This window comes from Apteryx mantelli, chromosome 2, assembly GCF_036417845.1.
Source record: "Apteryx mantelli isolate bAptMan1 chromosome 2, bAptMan1.hap1, whole genome shotgun sequence".
Taxonomy (NCBI): domain Eukaryota; kingdom Metazoa; phylum Chordata; class Aves; order Apterygiformes; family Apterygidae; genus Apteryx; species Apteryx mantelli.
The window spans coordinates 17732652-17751238 of record NC_089979.1 but is presented as its reverse complement, the minus strand read 5'-3'; the positions used below and the strand labels follow the sequence as shown (position 1 = coordinate 17751238).

The window sequence follows — 18587 nt, the reverse complement described above, 5'->3', positions numbered from 1 at the left end:
TAAGATCAGTAATCAAGCAGGGCCAGAGGCAAAGCAGCACAAAATCAGTTCTGAAACAGACTTATTTCTTGTTCAGTAGGTGAAAGAAAAAAAGTCCATTCCAGGAGCACTACTGCTATACTACAGAGATATGCTCATCATGACTGACTTAAAGAGAAGTCAACTTGTACTTGATGCTCCTTTTCCTAATCTCTCCAAGCTACTTATAACTAATAACACCCAAGGATTCTGGATTTATTTTATTTTTAAGCACGGCATAAAAGCAATCTATTTTCTTCTGTTATATATGTGTGGATCACTAATTATTAACTGAAGGAAGCTATTAATAAGTTATGCCAACTATTTTCAAAAGCTTGCCAGAACTTCCCATAAGCCACTTCAAGTACAATACAAATTTTCTTTATGTAACAGTTTTCCCAAACACATATTTTCTTGCCAATTTTGTCAACTGTCCTACCATATTAATCCTTTCACATTGACACATTGCTTATTGTGAACACTGATATCTCTCCAAAGCTGACATTAATTCTACTTTATGGATAACTAGCAGCCTCATTGTAAAATATATCTAAGCCTATGTTACTTCTATGAAGTAACAAAATTTAAAGTATCCTAAGGCTTCCAAAACTCTCTGATTCTTTGTGTAAGAGAACTAATTTGGTTGAAGGAAGGATGTGATTTGTCTGAAAAACATTTTTTTGGGGGTGGCTGACTTAAATATCCAAAGTAACATATATTCATTTTCTTGAGATACTTGGGTATCCCTTAGGACAATAAATGGATAAACTTTTTTTTTTTTTAATATTTCATCCAAGTTTCTGTGCCCTACATAGAAATTTCTAGATATTACTAAAATGACACAGTTATTCATTCTATTCCAAAACTATCATATTTTTATGTATTTATGTTGCAGAGAAAGTGGTAACAGCCTACATTCTCTTGTGAGATTTGCAGGAGCAACATTGTCTTTCCAACCTTCCTACGGGTGGGAGTTTTGCTAAAGATTTTGAATGAATTTGATAATAAATATCACAAGGATATTTTGAGATGTTATAGAGAAGGATCCTATGAGTGAACACCATTTAGATAAATATGATTTGAACAGACAGATGTACTCTTATTCTATTTCTTGGGGGAGGGAGGATTACGCTTATATTTACAGTTGGAGAAAAACAGAAACTTCGTAAGCTTCTGAGGGACTTAATTATCAAGAAATTTTTAATAGAAATGAATGTTTGTAAGTTTGGTAAGTTATTTAACTCCATTCTATAAAATTTTAACACGCAAATAGTTTAAAGTGAATTTATTAAACTTGTGTATTTTAATCAAACTCTTTTTGAGACTTGCCGTTGAAACATAATAGGCATATGGATATGTAGATCTGTGCCTTTCTAAAGAGAAGGAAAGCATAAAATAGGCAGCTCAGAGCTGAAGCTGTCAACACCCCGTCAAATATATCATTTATACCACATGCAAACAGAAGCACTAATATAAAGGCAGAAAAGGGCCCATATGTTTCAGTTTTTTTCTCCCCTATGTTTATTACCTATTTCACACCCATGTTTTCAGGATGCTATGGCTGAAAGGATTATGATAGCACGTGTGGAAAATTCTTAAGAAACAAACTAGCAAAAAGCCCCAGATATTACCTCCCTTTAAAAATTTTGCACAAAAAACATCAAAAACTGAATCCCATGCTCACATTTCAAAGCTGGCCCATAGGTCAAAGAGCAAACAAATGCAGCCAAACCGAATTCTACGTATCGTGCAGGAGCACAAAGTGAGAGTGCTGAGCAGCACAGAGGGGAAGGGGAGCCTCAGTGCCACTTCTACAATCGCCTCCACTATTATTTTATTCCCTCCCAGTTGCTGCACTGATGGTTTCTGAAGAAGCGAAAAGAAAGCCAGCTTCATAACAGCAACAAAAACAATTCTTAAAGCCATTTTTTCCCATTTTTTGCAGTCTCATCTGACATGTCATCTTCCCCTCTGCATACTGCCAGGTAAGAGCACACAAGCTAGGGGAGTGCAATTGGTGGCCCACTGCAGAGATCCACGCCTTGTGCACAACCTTTCTCTTCTTCCTGCCTGTCATCTGCTGCCAACAACACAAAATGCATTTATATGACAAGGTGCTACACAACTTCTCAGAAGACTAACATTACTTTGAAAAAAAAAAAAGGCATTGTAGTTTGTTAATGTAGAATCTTCATCACTATGCTTAACTGTGGACTGCTTCTTTTTCTCCAATACTATAAGACCAATTAGATAACACTTCTAGACATACCATGAATCCTTCCCAGTATCTAAAATGTTGATTTTGACAGGCTTTTTTTTCTGCCTTAATCCTTAAGCTCTTAATTCATGGGGTCACTGCACACTAATCTTCCACTAAAAGAGAGCCAAAGTTGTATTATTTTTTAAGGAGCATTTTCCATTCCTTCCAAAAATCAAAGTCCTTGAAAAAGTGTGTTGACTTTGCCTCAAAAAGGGGACTAGTGGGTGGAGTTTCCCGAATTTTGAACAATCTTCTGAAACTCTGAATGAAATGTATGCTTCTTTTCTTCAAAATGAGGTATCTTTACCTTCCTTTTTCAATAGTACACTCAAATATAGCTTTAAAGATGAATACAAAATAACCCTGCAAATTTCTCACAGCCAAATATTTGTATCTATTTACAACTCCTGAAGAAAAAACTCTTTCTGAAAAAAATCTCAGTCAACTATAAAGTCATACTATAAAGAAGAACTTATGTTCCCTCTCCATCTCAGTCTTTCACACTTGATGTTCCTTTCTTCTTCACTTTACATTCACCTATGGAATCTGCCTGCAGTTTGTTGTTGTTGCTCTTGTTGTTGTTTTTTAACATTAACAGAGAAGTGCTCTCCTCACTATCAGAGTACCACACTGAGGTCAACTAGTCCAACTCTAGTAGCAAAGTTTCTATTGATGTTGAAAACTCCTGAAGACTTAATCATATAATGTTTGTTTAAATTTTAATTTTACTAAAGGTTGCCTTTCCCCTGCTAAATTGGAAAAGTATATTTGTATTAAAAAGACCTTTGACATAAAAGCTTTCTACTTTCAACTGGCTTCAAGACAATAAAATGTTTGCTACAAATAATGGACTATCTAGTCAAGTTGAAAAATAGTAACTATTCCTTTCTGTGTAAATATAAAGGGTTTCCTTACAGCTAAAGGAGACTACAGAGCTTACAAGCAAAACTGGTGGATGGAGGTGAAAGTTCTGGTATTTTGAGAACTATGTGTTCTTTTTCCTGCCTCCCTCGCCAACAGTTTGCTCTAACAATTTAGAACCATGGAAGCATTATAGCACACAAGCTCAGTTATCAGTTCAATTACAAAGAAGGAAACAACTGTTTTACAGTTTCTAAGATAAATATTAAATGGATTGTCATGCAGTAACTCTACAGATCTTAAAGCATTCTTATGCCTTCATGCAACTGCTGTTAATAATGAATCAAGATGTGGCAGTATCAAGAGCAGGTTATAGCTATAAAAAATGTAAAGGAAGCTATGTATTTCTTATAATTTCCACAAAAAAATCCTACCAACAACAAACCCCCCAAAACGTTAATATAAAGTAGTCAGAGCAGTTATATCAACAACAACAAAGAGCAAAAAAATGCATATTAAATGAAATAAATGGAAAAAAAATTGTATGTTCTGAAGCTTCCATTCTCTGTCAGTTCAGAAGTGAAAAATGGGAGCTCCTCCTTTTCTGCCTGGTGAGTAAGAGGAAGGGTGGTGATTTATTTGTGTCGGACAGGCTGTTCCACTCTAACGGGCTATTCCCGGCCCAGCTGTTTCATTGTTTTACTCATACGGCTTGTCAGGTATAAATCTGATTCATGGACAGTTAATTCAGCTGGAATCCAGCTGACCCCATTCCTTGATTAATTAGCATATTAAAAGTTAAGGAGAATATTCAGCTAACTCAGACTTCAAATTGTAAATTTTGCTGCATAGCAATAATAATCTAACACATTAGCTGACAGAAAAAGAAACTTGAAGAACAAGATGAAACTCCTTGCCAACATTTTGTCTATTGCTCTTCTGAAGAACAGATTAATGCATCATCCATTGCAGTACTAAAATCTGTACTTCAAAGACTGAGATTTAACTGAGAAATATTACTGGGCTAATTCTTTTGTGTTTGGGGACGGAAGCCTTGTCTGAACGCCTCTCAGAAATACCTTGATTTCTGCGTGGTGCTTTCCTTATCTCACCTATTATATAGTTAAAAGGGCACTGTACACTGAATGTATGTCACCCAGTTTTTTGTTGTAACACTGAATAATACCAACTTTTTTTTTTCAACTTAACTGCCTTCCATCGCCATATTTCATTCTAAAAGACTTTAGATCTTCATTATTCTTTACCTGCCTGAGAGTTCTTAGGTTTCCCTTAAAAGAGGTACTCAGTATAAGCTTACCTTATACTGTACTATTACAGGTAGATAAACTTAAGTGGTTTAAAGCACTACCAGTTTAGAAATATCAAATAGGTTACAGGATTACCTACCTTAAGAACATCTCCTTGGGCTAAGTGAAATGTTCTGGCCGAAATATTGATTCCTTTCCCTGCTTGTACCTGAATGCTATAAATACATTCATGGTTGTTTTCATAGTTAAGAGGATAATTGGGGGACAATAAGATTCCTTCATTATTTGTCGTGGAGGCACCACATTCAGCTGAAAGTAAAAGAAAATTTTAAGGTATATTTTAATAGAAAATGTAAATATTTTCAGTAATGGTGATAATGAGAATGTTAATGCAACCTAGTTCAACATGACTAACATTTATTCACATCTAAAGTCTAGTTCTAAAAATGTGTTCATGACAGTGATAGAAAGACTGCAAGCTAAATTCCTGCAATACTTATATTAAAGTATGCTAAACAATATGGAGAGCTATAATCATGTAAGTGTTCAGTTCTGTAGTCAGAATATTTTGAAGGATCTTTCTTGAGTTTTGTTTTGGAGGAAATATACTTTGTATTTAATAAAGCTTATTTCTCCAATGCAGAAATTCTTAAAGGCATGCTAATTAAAGGGAAGTAAGAATATTCCAGAATTTTTTATATGTATATATTTATTTATACGCATACACACATATATATACAGATATGCACATATGCACATCTTCAAACATATAAAAATGACAGAAGAGAATTTTTCTCTAATGTCAATGTACTAAAATAAATAGCATAGTGAATGGGGTAAATAAGAATAGAAAAGAAAGAGTTATTCTAACTTACCAAATAAATTTTAAAAAATCCATCTAATTAATAAACAAGTAGGAAAACAATTACTCCCAGGAAAAAAGAAAAAAAGGAATGAAATGTAATTATTTCAGAAAAGTAACCTCACAATTGAGGCCTTTGCTAATTAAGATTAATCAGACAGAAAATTTAAATATGAAAAATCCTATCGTGTTTTGGAGTATTTACATAATTTTAATTAAGACATTTTTGGCATTAAGGTACCAGCTAAATTAAATTAACACTAACAAGATATTAGAATTCTTTCCGCCTCTTTTTCCTTAGTCCTGATACGAGGTCATTATGTGCAAAGACAATAGCACTTTCTCACTTTTTAATGGATTTAGATTCATTTTAAACTTAACTTTAACACTAAACTTCCTGGGTTTATGTTTGTTTCCAGGCTCGCTGCAATATTTCTGCCATGCATTTTAGCCAATATGATTAGACTGCATAAAATAAGAAATTCTATTGTGTAAAACTATGTGACATTTTAATGGATTGAAAAGACATTTAAACAATTTGGTATCTGTTTTAAGACCTCTAACTGTTAGCATCATTATAATTCCGTCACCAGACTTATTGTTTGAAATCTTAGAAATGCAGGATATTAAAATGTTTTGTATGTTAAATAACTAACCATAATTGATTAACTGTTCTTTCTATAAGCAGCTAAAAGCAACATTGTACAGAAAGCCAAATCAGGTATAGATCAGACACAGGTGCAGAAGAAACGCATGATGTCTATGTTTAATTCAATAGGGAAGCCTAATAAATACCCAAATAATTCAGAAGTCATCATGCTGTCTTAGAATATTTGGATAAACATAGTCTAAGTAGAAGCAGGGAACCTTCTAGTCTACATGATTATGTGTATCCTTTTATCTCACTCTTAAATAAGTGGGTATTTGCAACTCTGGGGATGCATAGGTCAGTTTGAACTACAGCACGTAAGAGTAAGATAACTGTAATTTAAAGTTTGAAGGATATCCTCTTCCATTCCACAGAGACAGAAAAGTCAAAAGAGGAAAGCTATTTATTGCATTAAATATTACATTAAATAGATCAAACACTAACTGTTCAGCCATTTAACTAATATTTGAGAGCCACGCTATGTTTTCTGTTACAAATAACGAAATTGTTCATGTCAGATAAAATTTATACATCTGATTGTACTTTTCTTAATATTGAGGTAGACTAAAAGCTTTAAGATGCTTGGAACACAGTATGTATGACCTCAACCCTCACTGTTTCCTGCAAGAAAGCAAGTTTAGTAAAAGTAGTTTTGGAAACTGTAATATAAAAGATAAACGTGTCCCATAGCATTTAGTTAAATCATTACAGTTCCAAAGCAGTGTACACTGCAGCCTATAAAAGTAGTTTTTATAGTGAACTTTCTCAGAAAATCAACAGTGTAAACTATGACTTAAAAAACAATATAATTCTGAATAAGTGCAGTATCAAAAAGGGAAGATATGCAATCAATATTTTAAGACTTGCCAAACTATACCATAGACAATTCTATCTCTCAGATTCCACTTTGATTTCTAAACCTTAACAGACAGTTATTTCCATTAAAATACATATGCAACTTCGAATAATCTATGTTTACCTTGTATTCATTGATGTTAGTACTATAGCATAAAACAAAACAGAGCATAATATCTGTATGTCTGGTTAAGTGCCGAGTCAGGGGAAAAAACATTAACTGAGTTCTTAAGCTTAAAATAAATACAAATAATAAATGGAGTTTGTTTAAAGTGTTTGGAAAATCTTAAAAGACATTACAGAGAGAAAGACAGAAAAAGAGACAGAAGGAAGAGATAAACAGGGATAAAATGAAGGAAAAATAGATAAATAATGAAAGACAAGAGAAAAGAGAAAGGGATAGGACACTATCCCTATCACTATTTCAGAAATAAAGGAAAAATGACAGAGGAACAGAAAGGTTAAGACTGTCCTTTAAAAAAACAACTAGAGCTATATCTATTACCAAACATTTCTGCACTGTCTTAATGTTTCATTTTAGTAAAATTCCTTATTCAGTAGAAAGAAAATCCATGTTCTTTTAGTGACAAAGGTAAATGTACATATATTTATTTTAGCTGAAACTAAGAATCTACCCTACATATCTTCCTTGTAGGGAAAAAAAAAGGTAAAAATATTCCTCTGTGAGAGAGTGACTGTACTAAGGTCAACAACAGAAAACACCCAGCTATGTTTTGACAAGGACTTTAATTGAGCATATAGAGTAAAATGATATAGCTGAAATAAATCATTATTTCTGAACTTCACCAGAAATGTAAAATTGTTTCAGTGTTAAAAATGAAAATAAACAAAAACTCAAAAAAATAATGACAGGAAAATACTGATGTAACAAGCTATTAACTGTTATAAGAAATAACTATTATGCTTTCTTTTGTTATGAATATGTGTTTGTGGCAAATTTTCATAATAGAACAGATGAGTTTATGATTTATTTGTGTATTTAAATTCTGTAATTGTGTAAATGCCATTGTTACTGTAACTGAGGAATGAAATGCATCTGTTTGGGTAATTCAATCACTTGAAAACAATTCTTCAATGAATGGGATTTTTTCATATGTGCTCTATTAGGAGGATTTTGCAAGGTTTCTCACAATTCAGTTGATGAAATGCTAACCACAAATAACTATCGGATGGCAAAATGAGATGTGCAGCTACAGATAAACATTTGGTCAGTCTTTTCTTCAAGACAAACTGTTGGAATCAAAAGATAAGAACTACAAATAGCAGTTCCATATTGTGAAAAGATGTTGTATCTCTTGGTTAGGAGACTAAACACATTACAGAAGCTTCTATGGGAAGTAAATGGAAGCATTCGTAAACGGATTTCATCTTTAAGCAGCAGTGGTAGCAGACTGAAAATCAACAGCTACTTCAGAAAGCGTATCTAAATTCAGCAGTCAACAAATTGTTTCTCATAAATCTCTTAGAAGCGCGACCACTTCAGCAGATGGAAGAGGCAAGCAAGATAATAGGAGTCTTATCAAAATAAGACAACAAAACGGAGAATAACAAGACAATTCTGAAACAATTAAATTGTGACTGAAGCATTCTTTCCTTGAACACCTCAAGTTATGAGGTCGCCAACCGATTTCCAGGTGATTTGCTGCTCTGACAGGGGTGAGTTACACAGCAGTTTTTCAGGGAATGCTATGCTGATGAAGAAAATGAAAAGAACATTGCTCTTCTTACATTAGCATAAGGGCAACAACAGAGAGTATTTTTTACTTTTATTTTATACTGTTCCAGAAGACCAGATTTCCTTTCATAGAGCAAAATGACTATCATTTGTGGTTAAATGTGGGTGTCTGCAGTATATGCAGAGTTGATCTGCACAATACCTGAGCCTCCTTTAGCGACCGCTAGACAGCTCATCATCACATTCAGTACAATTTAGGTCACACTTCTCTTCATAAAGTAATGTCTTGCACCCTAGGCTTCCCTGATCAGACTGACTAGTCTCCACTGACTACAAAGAGGAGCCCGGACAGCTAGTGCAAAAGCACACTGCTGGCAACTAAAGTTAACAGGCATGGATTCTGCTCTTGATGGCAAAAATCAGGGCAAGGCAAAGAAGGAAATCCAGCTAAGAGGAATGATATTCATTCCAATTTGTGACCACTATGCGAACAGTGGCACAGCAATTCCTTTAGATTATCTCAATATGAGAACATAAGGCCTGCAACAAGTTGTAAGAGAAGAGCTTTATGTCGGTGTATTAAATTCACTTTCAGTATATTTTGCACATATTCTTACGGCTGTTACCTGCACTTCTACAGTACTGTTTATACTGGACCTTTGTACTGAAAGACACTGTTGTCATATTTGATAAGTTATTGTTTTTCAAGAACTGAACATAATTTTGCAACAAGTTGATGTTTCTACTAAAACACTTCCCCCCCCCCAAAAAAGGAATTGTTAGAAGCAATGATTTACATTCTTACTATTATTTTTCATAACTAATAGATCCAGATCACGTGAATGGGGAGGAGTCCCCTATACCTTAATCAATATGTCCCTGCAAAGGAACCAGTCAAAGAAGGATAGGGAAATAGCAGGGTAGGTGAACTTCTGTGCTAGTATTTGCAAGGTAATGTGTACTAAAGAATACATATTCTCCAGTGGGAGAATCTAAGCAGTCAGTGTGCATTATTTGGCTTTAAACTAACTAAAACATGCTCATTACAAAAAACAAATAACTCAAGATGTCACTGTTGGGACTGTCATTGTTGAAAAACTCCACTCCATGGACAGGAACAGTTAAAACATTACACAAAATACTAGAATATATAATAAATTTTAACTGATAACATTTCATTATCATACTAGCATTAGCATTCGTATAGCATTATCATACTATAATGCTAACAAATGGTATGCCCTCAAAGGCTATATTTTGCTTGTTTTGGGACATCCTATCCTTGAAGAAAACAACAGAAATAGAAGATATTCCAAGATGACATGAGATGTATTTAAAGCAATAAACTTACTTCTGATTAACAAGAGAAAGATTAGTAATAATTTGTTCTGAGAGGAAGCAAAGAAACATATATGAGTAAGTATTGCAAAACTTAAAATGAGCATTCATGTTGCTAAAATATTCCCTATCTTAAAAGAAAACTCAGTTAAAACTAACAAAAGCAAACCTTTTTAACCCCAAAACATTAGAAAGAACCCTTTGCCTTATACTGTGTATGCACAGAAATGGGTAAAGCTGTGCAGCAAGACTCTAGTTGGCAATACAGTATGGGAAGCACAGAGGATCTCACTAATGGATCTCCAACTACAGGGCCTTGCAATTACTGCAGATGTACCTGTTGTACAACCTTCGCTTCACTGGTTATATAACTGTGCTTCAGTTAAACACTGAATTCCTTTTTTCTTGCACACAAAATAATCTTTCAGACATTTCTATTTTTCGCTCCCCAGGGAGCCCCTGCAAAGGCTTGAGCTTTGTACAGAAGCTACACAGGCAAACAGCATGAAAGCTACCACTTAATCAAAAGTCTTCTTTACTTGCCAAGACCCAGACAGAATATACCTGAAAACGATGCAAGAAACATGCTATACATGTAGGGATTTGCCTGCAGTTTGCTTGTCTGTTTTTCATAAATGTAAGATACAGTTCCTTCGAAGTGTGTACATTGGAGACGCTGAATCTTAGCTGCTGCCATTAAGACATATTCAGAAAAATGGACAGCAAATGTTAAAATAAGAAACATAACTAAAAGTAGCATATGAACAAAAGGAAAAAGATTTTAAACTCAGTGTCTTCCAGCAGACTAGAGGAGTTTTGTACAGTCCTGAGAAAGGCAAAGGAAAAGGGCCTCTACAGTTGGGAAGCAATGAAGAGACTTGGTTATTTTCTTTATGAAGACCTAGAAGCAACTGTGGGTTACAAGTTTTGACAAGACAGTTACAATAAAAGGTAAGGTAATCTGGCACTCAGGCAGTCTTATAGAAAAAGAAGAGGGGAGACGGGAAGGGAAGAAAAAAGAAGAGGGGAGGAAAGAAAGAAGAAGGAGGGAGGAAAGAAAAAAGAAAAGCAGAGGAGAAGGGAGGGACAGAGAGGAGAGGAGAGAGGAAAGGGGAGTAGCCCAATAAAGAAACAGCTTTTACATCTGCGCTTTACATAAATTAAAGTGCATACTTCATCAGTCTTTCCCAGCATAGGGCAATATTCTATTTTATGAATAGATTCATCCATGTTATTGATAGATGAAGGTCCTATACCATTCCGATAGTAATTCATTACAGTAAAAATACATGGAACTAAATAAAGCAGCCTCAAAAACATAGTCAAGTGTAAAATTTCCTGCTTCTACTTTTCTTTTTCTTTCTCACTGCTTTCTCCATGATAGTAAGTGTTTTAAACAAAAGCAGAGGTAAATTTAACGGCATCATTAAATTGAATGAAAATATTTTCTTTATTCACCTTTTCCACTTCAAGTAAGATTACTTTTCTAAGCCTTTTATAAATTCACAGTTTTAAAGATTTCATGTTGAAAAGTCAGTTAACAAGTCCTTCATTTACAGCAAGCAGTTAGCAGCCACTATGAGAACGGTTCCATGTCAGGTTATATTCTAAGGTGCTGCTGCTAGAGTTGCTTCTTTCCTTTAACCCTGATGGTCCTAAACCCTTCGTTACACCTGGAATTGGTATTTATCTTACCCTGGTATGAATTCAGGAAGCTGAACAAACAGAAAAGCATCATTTCTGTAGGGTTCAGTTTTTGCCTCATACTGACTTACTGACGATGGAATAAAGGATTTGCTATAAAGTGTGCAGCCGGTGCTCATCTTAGGGGATGAAAGGACGCTGGAGAACAGAATAAAATCTCTTAATATTCTTAACAAATTGGAGAATAAGCAAGAAGCAAATTCAATAAAAAGAAAAGCAAAGTTTTATGATTAGACAGGAGTAATCAGCTGTACAAGAAGATGTAGAATTACAGATCAAAATTTTGGATAACTCAGAAGCTTGCTTTTTTCACAGCAACATGAGATCAAGATATTTAAATGTGAGTACTGCGTATAACATGCCTCTTCCTTCTGATAATGATAAGGCTTAAAATCACATTACTGTGTTGAGGATTTGGAAATTCATTTCAAGGGATAGGTAGGCAAATAACTATAGACTTTTTCAGAGGCAAGAAGGATGACAAATCTGGAAATGTGATTTTTTTAGAAAAGACTGCAGATTGTTATCTCTTGATATGAAAGAAGACTTGAGTCTTGAATATAAAGAAAAAGCTAAAGAGAGAAGCGGAATAACTTATAAAATTAAATAAACTTGCTTTCAACATTGACCCATTCACCAAGAATAAAACCTTACTTTTTTCCATTTTTAGTTATTTGCTTAAAAAAACATCTTTCACAGCATAAAGTATTTGATATTACTTCTTCCTAATCAGGGCAATGCATATTTAAATAAATATAAATGTACTTAGAACTGTATTCTACTGTGATCAAGTTCTCAATTATTGTTAGTTTTCTTAAAATATTATTCATTATATGTCTCTAGTTGTATTTAAAAGGAAATTGGAATTTCATTCAGATACCAAAAAACAGCCAACAAAACAAAACAAAACAAAATGACAACAATATGTCAACATGGTTTGTTAGTTAATTAAATCTACTATACATATGCTGAAAACATAAGCGATGTAATTCATCTCAGTGATTAAGACATCTACCCCAAAATGAGCTGAATCATATACTGAACTTCTTTAATTTTATTGGCCAGATAGCCATTTACTAAAAAGGTAGCCTTAGGTTATTAGAAATTATGTACAGATACACAAATGATATAGCTACATGTATTCGTATGGATCCCATTCAATACAAAGTGAATTTACCAGCATGTGGTTTGTTCTTCAAAATTATCACATGTAGTTAGTGAATGTGATCATTAGTAATCACCATGCTCATCAGGATTTATGACTAGTAGTTTTAATTCAGTCACAGTTTTTCATCTTTGAAGAAAATAGTCATTTAACAGAACCAGTTAAATAGACAGAAATATGGAAAAATATTTCTGCATTTTTAGAAAAGAGTAGTGTTAAAAACCTGGTGCTGCACGCCATCAAGCCCTGTGGGATTTAGAGAATTCTATCATTTGAACAGTTCGGCTTTAAAAATTCAGTAGTAAATACCTACTACTAGAACATTACTTTTTAATTTATTTTAACGAACTACAATAAAGTTCAGTCTTGATTTCAAATTCAGTTTTGAATAGGTATCTTTAGATATTAAAAGAATTATAATAATAATTAAAATGTTCCACTTATTTCTCTGACATCCGAATAAGCAGATAAAAGATAACTTCACTTCTCTGGCAGGTTGATATGTGGCTTTATTTCCACTAATTATCTTTTATTATGATTGGTACTGTTTTGGGATTCAGCACATTGGCCTTCCGTGTTTCCAGAAAGGGATGTTTGATAACGGCTCTGGCAAGATCTTTGAACATTCTTGTTATCCACCTACATTTTCAATTGCTTTTTAAATTTCTTTATACTGTTGAACATAAATATTTCCACAGTTTAATAATAATTGAAGGGAAATGTATTGATTTCTATCAGTTTTGCATTTTTTAATTTTCAGATGAATGGCTCCTTTTCCTACATTAAAGAAAGAGAGAATGGAAGCTCTTGAGCTAGTTTCTTAATGCCGTTTATTATAGCAAACAGACACTTCTCCATCTCTCTTTTCTTATTAAAATGCGTCCAAGCTAATAATCTTTCTTCCTGCTGTTCTCTGATCTCTTACTAGTTCTGCAGCATTTTTATGGAGATGTATTTGGAAATATTTCTAATGACACTATTTATTACAAGGAGTCTGTGTCCCAAGTCTTCTACACAACATGCAATATCGTTTCTATTTTGACCCCTGGATGTCAATGAATTGTTCTCAGTTTCTCTTAAGTCAGCTTCTTAGGTTGATCACACTGATTTAGGCTTCGTAAGATGTATGACTACCTTGGGCCTTTTTTCCCCCCTCACTGCATTTAGCAACCTCACATTTATTTACCACTGACTTTATCTGTCCATTTATTATTATGTCTCTCAGGTTCTTCAAAGTTTTCTTCTGATTGTAACTATTCTGATCAACTTTCTGTTATCTGTTCATGTTGTTACCATGGAGTTCACCTCACATCAGTAATAACTGCAGTAAGCAATATAAAATATAATATACAATTCTGATGATCAATCTTTATCAAGTATTCTCTTTGATTCCTAACAAACTTTTCTTTCTTACAAAAATTTTTTTCATCCCATGACATGACAAATTAATAGAATCTTATGTGAAAGCTTATTAAGATTTATTGAAAAAAAAAGTTAGATTCTTCTTTATCAATTACTTCTCTGTTATTTTCATACAATTTAAACAATTATTTCTCTTTACAGGACCTAGAGCACTGGTGAAAGCTGGCAGGAAATTCTGACTCATAAAGACGACTGTTTTAACTGACAAACTAACCATTTTCCCTGTCGGCCCAAGAAAAAAGAGGTGAGCAACAATAGTTAGAAAATGTTCCAACTGTGTACACACAATGCTTTCCTAATATACACAGAGGATCACAATCTATTTTTTTCCTCGGGGTGCAAAGGAAATAAAGTCATACTGGGAATAAGTCAGAGAGAAATAATACAAACTCAGAATTTCAAAATGTTGGTAGCTTGGATCTTTAGTTGCTCATTACTGTAGGGATGGCATAATGTGAAAATATGCTTAAAAGCTAGTTTCAGAAATACAGAAGGTACAGCTTGTTTTTGTTTGCATTTGAAGGTGTTATGGACATACAATAATTACTAATTCTTAAGTATTCCCACTCTCCTGGAAATCCAGTGCAGGTATGCATCCCTAGCAGTACCAGAAACATATTCAGAAGCACTTTCCAACCAGGTTGAGCAGAGCTATCTCACAACTGGCAAATGGGCTTTCTGTTGCTGCCCTTTTTCTTTTGACTCATTTTGTGGCACCAGAAATTCAGCAGAACTCAACAGAAAACCATCCTGTGATGCCCCATTGAGGGTCTGAGCTACACTGACGTGGCTAGATCCCAGACTAGATACATTGCCATAGCCGCATTTTTGTTTGTTTATTTTTTGTCTGTAATTTAAAGGTTACAACACATGTAAGGTCATCTTTTCATTAAGGCCAACTCAAAAACTGCTGAGTATCTGAAAGACTTATTTTGAGAATTCTGAAACTGAATTTCATACGCATATACAGTATTTTTCATGTTACTAATTCCGTCAGCAAGAGGCAGATCTCTTCACTAAACTTCTGATAAAATCTGTTAATTTATTTTATAATGAAACTTAATTAGCTATGAATCTTGTCCAATTCTCCGAGAAAGAAAATAACAGATACAGCAATATGTATCACCAAAGTAGAGACTGTACACATAAATATATAAACATGTATCACCACAATGAGGATTATTTTACTTATTTAGGTGGTAAATTCCAAGCAATCTAAGAGAGTTAAGTACCCAAATCACACTGAATTTTAAGCATCAGAAACATACAAAATCTAGTGTGAAATACTGTTGGCTACAAATCTGTTTCTGAATAGCATATAAAGTTCATAATGCAAGGAATTTTGTAACTGCACAAAAATGGTTGTGGGAGGTTCATATGCCACGATCATCTAAAAACAGCCGAGGATCAAAATAGAGGCCGCAAGGATAGCTGGGGAACTCAGAGCAAATACTGTTTCCTTCCACCACAGCTTTGCTCTTGGCTATAATAGAAAAGTGATTCCTTAGAGAGCAAAGGACTCATACGCTTTAAGCAACTACCTCACAGGAAGATAAAAGAGAATCAGTACAAGCAGAGAGGATTTGGAAACTTTGACCCATGGAAGTTACCTGCCCAAATTTCCAGGCATTAAGAGGTATCCCATGAAACACGCCAAAGCAACAATTTGTGCAATACGGGTTTACTTAACTGACTTAATGGTGCATGTTAAATATGTGTGACACCAATGAGTGCAGGAATATAGGAGTGGAGTTAAAGAAGCATTGACAGAGTTTCTGTTGTGAGGAGAGACTATGTAAAAGACTGAGTCCTGTTGAGGACCTGAATCTTTAGCAAGATGAGCTTCAACAGGAGCTATCGATTCATCTGTGGGGAAAAGAACTAGAGTGGGAAGGCTACACAGATCCTAACGGGGAAACCGAGGAAGAGCCCTGAGGCTCCGATTGCAAGCTACAGCACGGAAACTAGCGCTTCCTAGTGCCTTAACGCGCCTGGGTGGATTGGCCAAACAGCCTGGCCTCGGAGCGGGAGGCCTGCCCGGAGAGGGGCACTGAGAACAACCTGCATCCCACGAACACGATCGAAAGAGGAATAGAGAACAGCATCCAAGAAGAATAGAGTGCAGATAAAATTTTAGTATGGTTATCATATCAAAGGCATGTAAAATGCACAAAGGGTATATCTGCAGGCAAAGACAAAACAGGAGGTGAGACAAGAAGCTATCTTCTACAAATGCTAAATATATTCAAGTATGCAAAACACAAAAAGAACGGCAAAAACATCAGAATGAAGTTCTGTACCATCAAATTATCACAGCAGATAACCAATAATTTGAAAGAGTGAAACAGCCCATAGAATATTACAGTTCAAGCACAGAGAAGAAAAATCCAAGGTTTCGAAAAGTAGATTACATGCCTAGCTTTGCAACTAACAACTTCGTACTGTTTTGTGACATTTGGGAACATTGCTTTATGCATGTATAAGCCACTGCTAACAATCTGCAATTGTGATTTTTTTTTGTCCAAATTAGAACAAATTATATAAATAACATTATTACTGCTAACAGAAATAGTTCTATACCCATTTCCTATAATTCAGACCTTTTCCCCTTTCTCCTAAGAATTGCTATAATACATCATAAGTTATGACATATTTCTCTCTCATACATAACATTCATCCTCACAAGCTCTGATATGAAAATCTAACAAAAATAAAAACATGTCATCTTGAAAAAAATCACGTAGTATATTTATATAATAAAGAGCATTACAATTCTTTCTGAAATAAGGAAAGTAGCATTGATTTTTAATTAAAAAAAATGAAGGGTTCAAAGGATGTTGACGTTCTAAGAGAATGTGGAAAACTGGACACCGGAGTAGTTTTGGATGAAAGCAAAATCAAAGGCCCTTGAGTATTGCTAATTACAGGAACTGACGTCGTCATGTACAACCAATAAATCTACTAAATTGATTTAGTCCTTTCCTGTTTAAGGAATGTTCATAAGCTATTAATGATTCCATTCATTTTTTTCAAAATTTTGAATTTAGTCAAGGACAGGATAGTTAATAGTCCAAGACATACTGTAAAGTCCATCTGTGGCCATTCAGACTACATCAGAATACCACCAGAACAATTAATTCTGACTGGTCCTAACCTCCTTGTTTCTCAAAAGCATGTGAACTAGGGACTAGTCATAGATAGCGCAGATTTGTCAGACACCCTATTAATTTCCATACTCTTTCTGAAGGCTCCAAACACTATCTCCCATCACATGTCTAGAACTGTCGCCATCATTAAGGATTTCTTATCGCGTGAATAGAAGCACTTTTATCATATGCTAATGAAACACTTGGCTTTAGTGACATTACCTGTGTATACTCTGCTAAATGCATCTGCTCCTGGAAGAGATCCCTGTCTCCCAGGCTACAGCAACAATATGCAGAATGCTGAATCCAGTACAAGTGGTCAATGGTAAGGGAATTTCTGCTTTCCAGTTTTGTTTGAATTTCATTTATCATGGCATAAAAATTAAGCACAAAATTGACAAAGGATGAACATTTGTGGGAAAAAAAGGATTCATGAAGTCATTCTGGGGAGACTATCTTCCATTTTCAAAGATTAGGAGAAAATACATGGATATGCAATTTCCTCCCAAACACATAAAGCAAAGCTTTACTGGAATATAACTCACTCCTTGTGTTCCAGCCTCCCTTTTTTTCCCCCAAGCACACAAATGCAAACATTATTTTCTATGTCATGAAAACTAAATAGCATTTAGTTACTAAATAGTAATAATACTAATACTAAATACTAATACTAAATAGTATTTTCATTTATGTTTCTGATCAAGTTCTTTACTGCTAATTTACAAATCCATTTTCAGATACACATACATTTCTAGGAATTTATTACTAAAATTTTGCCTGTCTTCACAACTGTACATGCATTCATTATTACGCTTAAGGTTAAAAAAATCATTATCCTCTTTACAAAAATAACTTTATTTCATGTGCCACACTGACTCAACTTCTAAACTAGCTCTTCCGTACATGCAAACATACATGTTGCTTACACACATGTCAAGTTCAGAACTTTTACTATAAAGGTAAATATAAGAATATTTGCCACATGAAAATTATGATACACTAATTAATACTGGGTAAGAGCAAGTAATTAGTCAATTAATAGTTATTATACAATCAGATTTTGAAAAAAAATGTTTTTCTATGATGCAATTTAGCATGAAAAAAGAAAAAAGATTTCAAGCACACATTGATACAGATATTTTTACATATAAACTTTTCCATGCAACATATGTTTTTATAAAAGTAAAAAATTACAGAGTTTTGCTGTTGATTTCAGTGGGTCCAAAATTTTACACTGAATACTGAGGATTTATTTTTCATCTTAAAGCTAGACACTTAAATAAGTATCCTACTTTTTAGAAATTTTATACTTTTTGTTAATAGTTCTCAATAGAACTGATAAT

The 18587-nt window shown here is 34.2% G+C and overlaps 1 protein-coding gene across 1 annotated transcript in view; it reads right to left on the bottom strand.

The window, feature by feature from the left end:
• CSMD3 (CUB and Sushi multiple domains 3) overlaps positions 1–18587 on the bottom strand; it is a 734654-nt gene that overhangs the window by 256234 nt on the left and 459833 nt on the right. The window contains 1 exon segment of the mRNA XM_067292283.1: positions 4547–4716. Coding sequence (XP_067148384.1) covers positions 4547–4716 — 170 coding nt within the window.